This window comes from Primulina huaijiensis, chromosome 3 (genome assembly GCF_012295235.1).
Source record: "Primulina huaijiensis isolate GDHJ02 chromosome 3, ASM1229523v2, whole genome shotgun sequence".
Lineage (NCBI taxonomy): Eukaryota > Viridiplantae > Streptophyta > Magnoliopsida > Lamiales > Gesneriaceae > Primulina > Primulina huaijiensis.
In genome coordinates this window covers 25,575,293-25,587,396 of record NC_133308.1, presented here as the reverse complement: position 1 = coordinate 25,587,396, position 12,104 = coordinate 25,575,293, and the positions used below count along the sequence as shown (strand labels likewise).

Sequence of the window (12,104 nt, the reverse complement as noted above, 5' to 3'; positions counted from 1 at the left end):
CCTGTCTAAGTATCATTACATGTTGGTGTGAATTATTTTTTATTGGTATTTTTTCTATTTCCCATGTTTAGAAATGATTGGTTTACCCTTTTTCTGTCTGTTAGAGATGAGACTGTCGTATATGAGAATTGGGAAAGTTGCATTTTGTCTTCATTACAGTACATGTAAGATTCCAATCGCCTAATTTTACCAGGAGTTCTAACTGTCAACATTTTGAATTCAATCATCTCAGGGCAAAACGCCACACGATCTCAGTATTCGTTGGGGATGAAAGTGGTATGATCAACCGAATAGCTGGCCTCTTTGCTCGCCGTGGCTACAACATCGAGTCTCTTGCTGTTGGTCTAAACAAGGACAGGGCATTGTTTACAATAGTTGTCTCTGGAACAAATAGAGTTCTGAAACAAGTTGTTGAACAACTATACAAGCTCGTGAATGTGTTGAAGGTATAGCTGTGTGATTGGATTCTCTTTTCTTTATGCCACCAATGCCCTCACAAAATGTGATCTTATTTATCATTAATAACGGTCGGACTTGTCAGTTGTCAAGAACATGTGGAAAGAAGTCTACACTGACTTAATGAGGCTAAATAATGAGAGTTTATATGGACCACATCTTGTCATATGATAGCTCATAATTGATATACTTTCTTTTGTTGCTCCGGTTGTGTTTCCTGTATTAGGTTGAAGATCTATCTACAGAACCACAAGTTGAACGGGAAATAATGCTCATAAAAGTCAATGCAGATTCCAGCACTAAAGGCGAAGTATGCATTTTCTTCTTTTCCCCTTTGATTTTAAACGAAAGGCTTCATATTGTAAAGCATATTTCCTTCTGATGATGTTGCAAAAAACTGCAGAAAACTCTCAAACTACTGCAAAAAAATAGTTTGTTCACTAAAATATAACAAGGGCATGCTATAAGGAACTGGATACATGCAACAATCACACGAAAAACTAAGTATTGTACAAACAATGTTTCATTTCTCAAGGTGGATCTATCATGGTGGATTTATATCTGAACTCACATAAGGAAATTTCATTATCAACAACATTAAGCGCTCCAAAAACTGTTTCACATAAAAAGACAGGCATGTTTTTTTTTTCTCTGAGGTGATTCATGTAAGAATAGGTTCCCAACTAACCAACTTTATTTGGAAAGCTGTTTTCTAAAACACTATTTATTCAATTAATGGTAATTTTGCTTGGTAACATTTATCTGGATAGCAATGATTTTGCATAGATAAAGATTCTTTAGATGATTGTTAACCATGTGAAATGTGATTGTGTAGTGGTTGACAATAATGAAAAAATTTCTCTGTGACTGTAGACTCTAAAGTTGTTCTTCTTCAGATAAGTTGTTGAATAAGAATTTTATTAACTTACTCTAGACTGGTATTTATGTCGTGTAATTGCTGTGTTTAATCAATACATATACAAGGACATCTACACAAAAGATAAGTGCTTACAAAATGAATTCACCTAATAAATCTCATCCTAAATTCTTTTAACGGTCCCATTAATTGATTAGAAAATTTATAGTTACTGTCGTAAAGAAAAATACGGCAAGAAGAGAGGAGCATAACTTTATTTCCTTGAATTAAAATCAGAATATACAAAGCAGATTTATAGAAGGTTATATAAGAAATCTATTCTAATCTAATCTAATTTAAAGTTAAAAACAAGGAAAAGATATTATTCTTATCATAACTACTAAACAGATAAAGAGTACACATTTAATACTCTCCCTCAAGCTGAGCTATATATGTTGATCATGTCTAGCTTGGAACTCATGTCTTCAAAGATTGGCCGATTGAGAGCTTTAGTCAAGATATCTGCAAGTTGCATTTGAGTGGGAGTGTAGTTCAGCTCAATTATTTTCTTCTTAAGTTTCTCACTTACAAAATGTCACTTCAATGTGCTTGGTTCGATCACGGTGGACTGGATTTTTGGCCATACAAATAGCTGCTTGATTGTCACACATAAGTTCCACGGGATGATTTTATGTTCCAACTTCGATTCACCGAGTTCTCTTTTAGGCCAAATTCCCTCACAAATTCCACTAGCGCACGATATTCTGCCTCAGCGCTACTATGGGCCACAACTGGCTGTTTCTTGCTACTCCAAGTTACAAGGTTTCCTCCAAACAAAAGCACAATAACCAGAGGTAGAATCTCTGTCTATTTGGAAGCATGCCCAATCAGTGTCATTGTACACTTCGACATTTCTGAGCGAAGTCTTTCTCAAGAGTTATCCTTTTTCAAGAGTCTTTTTTAGGTATCTTACCACTCGATAAAAAACTTCCATGTGCTCTTTATTTGGATTATTCATGAACTGACTCTTAACACTAACCACAAACCTGATATTTGGATGTGTGTGTGACAAGTAAATCAGTTTGCCAACTAGGCGTTGATACCTTCAATATCAATCGAAGGACAGTCCTTATGCACTCCTATCTTTACGTTTGGATCCATCAGAGTCTTTACCGGTTTGCTTCCCACCTTCAAGAGGTCTAGTACATATTTTCTTTGAGAAATTGATATCCCAAGAGCTGATCTAGCTACTTCCATTCCCAAAAATTATTTTAAATGTCCCAGATCATTCATCTCAAATCTCTTTGCAAGAAGGATTTTAACACGAGCCATTTCTTCCTCATTGTTTCCAATAAGAACAATATCATCAAGATAGACAATGATCACAATAGTTTTCCTTCCTTCAGAGCATTTAACAAACATATTATGGTCAAACTGACACTGGGTATATCCATCTTCTATAAGAACCGAGGTGAATTTGCAAAACCACGCTCGAGGAGATTGCTTTAGATCATATAGTGACTTCCGTAGCTCACACACTTTGTTGAGAGTAGTTTCTGACTCAAATCCTAGTGGAATATCCATGCAGATTTCCTCTTCAAGATCCCCGTTAAGGAATGCAATCTTCACATCAAGTTGATACAACGACTAATCTAGGTTTCTTCCAATTGATAAAAGTACTCGTATGGTGTTCAGTCTTGCAACTAGGGCAAATGTCTCTCTGTAGTCAATCCCATAAGATTGTTGTATCTTTTTGCTACAATTTGTGCTTTGAATCGTTCAATACTTCCGTCTGTTCTGTGTTTAACTGTGAAGGTCCATTAACATCCGACCGTCCTTTTTCCTTGGGGAAGCTCAGTAATCTCCCATTTGTTATTATTTTCTAGTGCTTGTATTTCATCATGAGCAGCAGCTTTCCATTTTGGTTCTTGGAGGCTTCTTCGATAGGCAACGGAATCTGAACTTGATCTATCATGGACACAAAAGCTCGATATGCAGTAGATAAATGTTGAAAAGAGACAAATTAACGTATTGGATGTTGTGTGCAAGTTCGAGTTCCTTTTCTTAGTGCAACAGGTATATTATCTGGATTACTGTGTTCGATTTCATGAGAAACAGTTTCTAGTTCAGGAGTACCTTGCTCATTTTTCCAGGGAACTGTGGATGGTCCTGTTGACACTCTGGTTGAGGCGCCTTTCTAGGAGAATAGACCTAGAGAGGCATATTGGTCAGAGATGGATAATTATTTGTGGGTGGATCTAGTGTGTTGTTGGGTTCAGAATGACAAGCAGATTCTAGCTGAATTGGGGGTTTTAAATGGTTCTCTAAAGGTTACAATAGGGCTGATAGTTTCCCAATTTTGAGATTCAGAGGTGCCACTCTCCCCTTGAATCGAGGAATTGGGTAAAATGGTTGATTCTCAAAGAAGTTAACATCCACGGATATGTAAATTTTTTTGGTGGATGGAGAATAACACTTGTATCTTTTCTGATTTGGAGCATAACCCAGGAATATACACTAGATGGCACGGGGTTCGAGTTTGCTATGATATTGGGAACGAACGTGAACAAAGGTGGAGCACCCGAAAATTTTGAGAGATATGGCGGGAAGGAAAAGTGTGTCAAAGTTGAAATCAAGAAGTGATTGGATAGGTGTTTTGTATCCTAACATCCGAGATGGCATCCTATTAATGAGGAATGTAGCTGAAAGAACTGCATCACCCCAAAAGTAGTGAGGTAACTTGCTAGTCAATAACAGGGATCTGGCAACTTCAAGCTATTGGTGATTTTTACGTTAAGAGACCCCATTCTATTGAGGAATATCAACACATGAGCTCTGGTGGACAATGTCATGGGTTACCAAGTACTAGCTAAAGACATAATTAAAATAATCACGAGCTCGATCAGTTCGAAGAACCTGAATTTGAGCAGTGAATCGGGTTTGGAGCATTCTGTGAAATAAAAGAGTTGTGATGTTTCAGATTTATCCTTCATTAAATAAACCCAAGAGACACTTGTATGATCATCGATAAATAAGAGAAACCAACGTATACCCGTGATATTTTAACATTGGACGGCCCCAGATGTTACTATAATAAGGGAGAAAAGGTTTGGATGGTTTATATGGTTGTGGTGTGGAGGTATTTCGCATGTGCTTTGACATTTGACAAATACCACAACAAGGAATATGGGAGTTTTTATTACTGATCAAAACCGGAAACAATTTTTCAAGGTACAAAAAATTCGGATGCCATAACCATATTGTCATAACAAAATATCATTATCTTTATTGGAATGAAAAGCGGAAACAAAATTTGATGACAAATGATGGTTGTTACTCAAGGCCTGATTCTTCGAAGGGTGCTTCATCCTAAGGAGGTACAATCCAGCACAATGTTCGGCACTGCCAATCGTCTCCACGAAGCCGGTTTCTGAAAAACACACGAGTCAAACGTAGATTTAGTAGTGCACTGATGATCAAGATTGTCTCACTGACAGATAAGAGATTGCAATTCAGGTCTGGCACAAATAGAACATTTTGTAAGCACGTATCCGAAGAGAGTTTAACAGAACCCAAACCAAGGACATTCGAGCAATATCCATTCGCTATACGGACAGATTTAGGTTCCCGAAGCATACTGTAAATTCGAAAAATGTGAAATTGCCTGTCATATGGTCCGAGGCACCAGAGTCTTTTATCCAAGATGTGGATAGATCTCTCTGTGTAAGTAAAGCAAACGGAGATTCACCTTGATGGGCAGCACTGCCTGTATCAATGATCGAAGGACTTGAGGTTGATGTAGACTGTCCAAACAACTTATGGGGCATATCAAGTTGTTCCTTTGCGAAAGGTTGTTGAGCTGATGTAGCAGTCTCAGTTATGGCAGCGCGCGCATGCCTGTCACGAGATGGTTTCTGGTTTACGGGTTTGCCATGAATTTTCCAGCAAGTGTCGATGTTATGTGTCGGCTTTTTGCACCTACCGCACCAAAAACGTCCCTGCCAAGGCTTGCCATAATTATTAGTGCTTTGCGTACCTCGGCCATCATTAGAGATCGAAGCTGTATCAATTTGAGAGAAAGAGTGATGGTGAATTTGAAGGGCCCAACATTACTTTCCTGCGGCTTTCTTCTTGGCGGACCTCAGAGAAGGTTGCATGTAAGCTGGGCAGATTTTTAGAGCCAAGAATTCATCCCCTGGCTTCATCGAGATTGTTGTTGAGTCCCAATAAGAATTTGAACACACGTTTCTGTTCAACAATGGATTTATGTTTCTGCTCATCAGTGGGGCACTTCCATTCATGAATTTCAAACAGGTCCAATTGCTGTCAGTGACGGGTGAGGGTAGTGACAGTAATCGCCTTATCGTTGGTCATGGAGAAGACTCTGTACTGCGAAGAGTTCTGCAGTGTTGTCTGTAGACGAGTAAGTATCTCGTGCTGCAGATTTCCTTAGCCGAGTGATAAAGAAGAAAATTTTCGCCGATCTCCGGAGCCATGGAACTAATTAGCCATGACATAACCAAATTATTCTCTAACCTCCATGCCTTGAATTTGGGATCGTCGGGCTTCGGAATCGCAGATGCCTCCAACAATAATTCGTCTTTGCCTCTTCCACAGATGAACATCAGAGATTGGGACCATTGGAGAGAGTTTTACCCATTTAATTAATGGCAAGTTATCGGCAAAGAGGAGGCGTCGCCCAGCCCACGGGTGACTGGTGCCGGCTTGGAGTTGGGTTTGGAAGAATCAGAAGGAGTAGCCGTACCGTATTTAGTCATTGCTGATGCCAACTTCTCTGATACCATGTAAAAAAATATATATAGGGCAAGTAAAGAGGAACGCAAATTTGTTTCCTTGAATTAAAAACATAACATACAAAGCAGATTTATAGAAGATTATCTTACCGGACTTCCCTAAATTAAGAGATCTAATCTAATATAATTTAAAGTTTAAAAACAAGGAAAAGATAATTATTTTTATCATAACTACTGAACGGATAAATAATACACAATTCAACAGTTGTCCAGCATTTATTCTCATGATCCAACCTAACATTATACCTCTATTCAACATTAAATGCACTATGGCTTTCATTTTTTCAACTTTGCGAGGGTCATATGGTGGCAAGCTTGACATTGTTGTAAATTGGGTTGGAGATTTACATGGCCCTAGGAGTCTCTAGTAATCATAAGATATATATTTCAGCAACATAGTTATTGAATTCATATTCGGGTTTTCGGTATGCTAATGTCCCAGACATATGAGTTGAAACAATTGTATGATGTAGGAACTTTTTACTTAAGGTTCTTGCATAATTATAAGTTTGTATCTAAGATGCATTTAGGGTGATGGATTGGTAATAATGAATTTCAATTTTGTTATTTAAGATTTCTTTACTTGTTTAATATACTAAATTAAAGTGAATCTCAAAATATATTCTATACCAAGTTAAATATTTTCGATAATAATTGTAATAGATTTCAAGATGGATGTATTTGAAATTAATGCTTCAAGTCCCTTCACCTAAATCAAATACATCGATCCAAAGCAATCCAAGGGATTGTAATGCAAGCTTGGTAGGCGTTAATTAAAATTCAATGGGTTAAACCAAAGTTGACTTAGACATTTGATGATCGAAAGAGTTTAATTGGTCGATAAGAAATTGTGTTTTGCCAAAGGGTATAGGAGTTTGACTGTAAAAAACCAAAAGGATTTGTGATCTTATTGCTAGCATACAATTATACTATTAAGGATCACACAAATAAATTTTTATAATTTATCTCAATAAGCTAGGTAATTTCATGCGGCTGAGCTTAAGTTCTTAAGTATTTGATTCTTAATAAGATGAAGTATTTGAGCTTATAATATGGATTATGAAGTTATTTTGAGTTGAAATTGAAAATAATTTAAGTTTTTTTTTGGGAGATTTTGAAATTGGAAACAGTGATATGAGTATGGATAACAAACTCATCTGGCTTGATATTAAGTGAAATTTTCATTGTTCCGGTGGGTGATTTATTGGTCTTTGAACCATATATACATATTATATATCATTTCAATCACAATTTTGAGATAATACCGAATCATCTAGTTGTTTAAATTCATATTTTGTGTAATGCCAAAATATTGGAGGTTGATTCATATGAGTTGCGAACTTGATGGATTGATAGATCATGGATAGCGGGAAAGATTTACAATAAGGTCTGATACAGAACATGGATGGTATTCTGTTCACGACAATCTTATTCAGCTATAATCCTACTCGTACATATGAATAGATTGATTTTACGAATTGAAAACCAACAATTTAATCTTTCAAACTCTCAATTTCCCATTATATGTTTTCAGTTGAAGTAGCTGTAACTGTTATTATCAGTAAACAACATTATAACCTTTCCACTTAGAAGGATGGCTTTTTCTGGGATTTATATAGGAAATCCAGCTATATATGTGTCTTGCCGTCTTAATAGTTTTGAAAACTAGACATAGAAAATTGATGAATTTGTTCGGTTTTACTCTTTTCTGTTGTACTATATTGATTTTGGCTCTAATTTTCAGATCATGTGGTTAGTAGACATCTTCAGGGCGAACATTGTGGACACATCAGAACATTCTTTGACCATTGAGGTTAGTATAAAGTGTCTCTGAGTTGCCTGATGGAAGACTTTTATTATATTTATTATATTATATGCTATAACTGTAAGATTATTTGCTTGGGGTTGACCTAGGTCACTGGAGATCCTGGTAAGATGGAGGCCGTCCTGAGAAATCTTAAAAAGTTTGGTATAAAAGAACTTGCGAGAACTGGAAAGGTAAAACTGTTTATGTGATGCGGCATCAACCGATGAAATAATTTTTAGGTGGAAACATAGAGGCATTCTTTTTTCTTGACTCATTTATGGTGATAATGCCCATTTCTTGATTATAAAATACTGTCTTGTGATATTTTGAAATGCTCCATTCTTTTGGGTTAGGTGTGGGATAAATGGGTTATCACATAATGCAGTCACATTTCAATGGTTTGTTTCTGTGATCCTATAGCTACACATTTTACTGATTATAACTTCTGAAATTAATGGCAAATATAGATTGCACTAAGAAGGGAAAAGATGGGCGAGACAGCTCCTTTTTGGATATTTTCTGCAGCTTCTTATCCAGATCTAGAGGGAATTACAGCCATTGAAGCTATTCCAACTAATGACAGGAACCAAGTCAACGGGAAACCAACTAATGGCAGCCATTTTCCTGTCTCTGAGGTATATATACACTGATTTATTGTTTATCATGATGTATATTTCCATTCTTCCTATATCATGGTCTCTAAATTTTCATTTCCCTTTAGTTGGTTTCAATTTTTTGTGGGTCATTGTATGCACTTATGGCATATCTATGCTAAGGTTAGGTTTCCATCTGTCATTCTAGACTTTTAGAATTTGACTACTGTGTTGATTATAGAATTTTCTTTCTGTCTTATGATTTGTCATGAAGTAAGCTGTATTTGACTGTAAATAAAATCAGGTTTGCTTGGTGGGCTTTGGTTTTGTTTTTCCTGAATTGATCATTCTGCACAATAGATTTATTTAACAATAGGTTTTTGAGAGTCAAAACTGTTTACAATTTTGACGCTAGATATTACACACAAGGCTAACCTTGAAGATGGGAAAGTAAGTAATCTTGTATAGATGCTTATCTCCTTCCATGATTCGACTCACCCTGTGTTTGCCTTTGCCACTGATCATATCAGATACCCTTTCGTTGATGTTCCGTATCTTTATGAGGCTATTGGTTATCTAAGTTACTTAAATCTGCATATTCATCAGTTACGCTTTGTTATGAAATATACTTTATGACGAGAAGTTATTTACCTTACGCATAGTTCATATCCTTCTGTTTGATTTGTTGCATTTAAAGTAAGAATATTTTTCATTCAAGGGTGATGTTTATCCCGTGGAGCTTGACTATGGCTTCTCTAATCAAATTTTGGATGCTAACTGGGGAGTTCTTGACGATGAAGATGTAAGAAACTATTTGCTTCTAATGACTAATTTACTCGGTTGGAAATTTTCCTGTCTCTTATTGTCGGAATTCGTATTCTACTAGTTGCAAGTGAGGATTTTGGAAATATATACAGTATGATTCTTGACTACAAACCCTTGTTTAGTTCTTAATTTTGAAGCTATATAAGAAAAAACAACTGTTTTACGTCTTCCTTGGAAAAATGTGATCATGTGTGATGAGGTGCCATTCATTTTCCAATTTGAATTTGGATCTTCAAGATTAAAACTCTTCATTTTCGGATTGATTTTTGCAAGCAAGTATTGAAATCATTGTTGTTTGATGCTATATGCAATATAATACTTTGTGTTCCTTGTCCATGCGTAATTTCATACTATGATTTCAATGCTACAGTCTAGTGGTCTTCAGTCTCACACTTTGTCCATGCTTGTTAACGATTTCCCTGGAGTCCTGAACTTGGTCACGGGGGTTATATCTCGAAGAGGGTATAACATTCAGGTCATTTGACTCCATTTAATGCCTTTCTTTCTGTTCTAACCATTTGATTTGTCGCCGCTTTTCTGTTTTTTGATGTTATCCTTGATTCATATTGAACAATTCATCCGGTTGCTTTTTTTTCTTTTTCAGAGTCTTGCTGTAGGACCTGCGGAAAGAGAAGGGGTTTCGCGCATTACTACTGTTGTTCCCGGGACTGATGAATCCATAGGCAAATTGCTTCAACAATTTTACAAGTTGGTGGATGTTCACGAGGTCAGGGTTACTGATTCCAACATTGTTTTGCTTCATTCTGTTGCATCTTTAGATTTATTGCTTTGTAAGAGTCGCATGAGTTGTCTTTAAAAAATTGATCAATGTACGACAGAGTACACAACGGGGAAGATTATGTATGACACCGCTTATTAATTGGTGTTAGGAACAGCCATGTCTTATTTCTTCGTGAATCATTTGTCTGGTGCATTTCATATTCTTTTGGCTTGTTTTTCTCCTTATTTTTCTCGTCTGCAACCTATTGTTGATGTTTAGTTCATTGTGGCAGTTTTTTTTATTGCAGCTTCATCAATAACTCAATCACATTTGGTATTTTTATAATGAAGCTGCTAAATTCTCTTTCTCTAGAATAGCCTCAGTGATAGTGATTGGCTGATTGCAGGATGATTTTGCGAATCGAAGATTCACAGTTTTTGTAGGGATAATACACAGCTAGATTTTTCTTAATCTTCGTGGATGGATGACTTTTTCTTAATCTTCGTGAACCTAAAAGTTCTTTGATGAATTGCCATTTGTATATAAATATACAAGTACTGCCTGAGTTGTTGTGTCAGTTCAGCAAGTCTGTTAAACTTAAGCTTATTCTCAATATTTTCACTCGCACTCGGCAGCTTGGAAACAAATTCTGCCTTGTATTCTGCCACTGCAGCTGACTGATGAGAGGACAAGAATTCAGCCTCGTCTCTTCAAAATTAGTACTATTATTGAACAGAAAAGATGGTCATGCGCTAATATTACAACTGGGGTGATTGTAGACTTATCTGGGATGCCGGACACTCATTTTCTAGATGTATCATCATACGTTTTTCCATAGTTCTTTGAATTACTTTTTTTTATTCTACCAATGAAAATAGTGGAATTAAATTTGAAAATTGAGATGCTGAGTTTTCATCATATCGATCAGATAGCAATAATATATTTGTGGAAAACATCATTTTGTGGGCATGCATTTTTGGATGAAAAAGGCTAACAAGAAAATGCTGTCAAATTCTTCAGGTTCTAGACATGACGCATTTGCCATTTGCTGAACGTGAACTGATGCTTATCAAGGTTGCTGTGAACGCCACTGCTAGAAGGGATGTTCTCGACATTGCCAATATTTTTCGAGCTAAACCTGTAGATGTGTCTGATCATACAATAACATTACAGGTATATTCTCTCTGGACGTTATACTTATTCATCACACGCCAAGTTTCTCTGTATTTTGTCTCTTGCAGTATGCAATGTTGTAATCCATTTCTTAGGTGATTTGCTCATCTTTTAACTTCCAGGTCACTGGAGATTTCAACAAAATGGTTGCACTCCAGAAAATTTTGGAATCATATGGCATTTGTGAGGTTTGTTTTCCGATAAACGCAATTGTTGGCAGGAAATATATAACTTACTACTATCCTACTTCCGTTCAGACATTTCCTGTATGAGCCATATATCTAGAATATAAAGTATTCTTGTAGTGTAATGTGGTATCTGGCATGTTTGGGTGTAAGATTTCTAGCTGCTTCGCGATATGAGAAGAATAAAGTACAATAATGGTGACTAATTTTTTCGAATAAACCCATGCCGAATAGAACCATTTTATGTGCTGTGATTCTTCTGATCTAAGGCCATTCTATTTGAAGGTTGCACGAACAGGGAGAGTGGCACTGGTGCGTGAATCGGGTGTAGATTCCCGGTACCTCAGGAGTTATTCTCTTTCTTCGTAGGCTTTCTTGGTCATATATAGAGCTTGTATCTGTAAATATTGTGGCTACCAGAAATCTTGGTGTCGTACCATAGTATTTATCTATGTTTGGAAAGTTTGAACTTTAAACGTCTGATATTCGTAATCTCAAAATGTAGTTCTTACGAAGTTTTTTGCCTTAACAAATATAATTAAGATTGCATCTTGATTTCAAATCCATAATATTAAATCCATTTGTTTGATTGAGTATCAATTTGGCTATAGTTTTTAAAAATGCGAGTATTTATTTTTTGAATTTGGAGTCGTACTAAATTCATCTTGATATTG

General features: G+C 36.3%; 1 protein-coding gene across 1 annotated transcript; it reads left to right on the top strand.

Annotated features, from left to right (window-relative positions):
- The first annotated feature begins 210 nt into the window (after positions 1 to 210).
- LOC140974052 (acetolactate synthase small subunit 1, chloroplastic-like) lies at positions 211 to 11,985 on the top strand. Its single transcript, XM_073437270.1, has 11 exons — positions 211 to 446; positions 683 to 766; positions 7,871 to 7,939; positions 8,041 to 8,124; positions 8,401 to 8,568; positions 9,245 to 9,328; positions 9,722 to 9,826; positions 9,956 to 10,078; positions 11,093 to 11,245; positions 11,368 to 11,433; positions 11,716 to 11,985. Exons 1-11 carry the CDS (start codon positions 279 to 281, stop codon positions 11,797 to 11,799), a joined length of 1,188 nt encoding a protein of 395 aa, XP_073293371.1. The 5' UTR covers positions 211 to 278; the 3' UTR covers positions 11,800 to 11,985.
- The last annotated feature ends 119 nt before the right edge of the window (positions 11,986 to 12,104 follow it).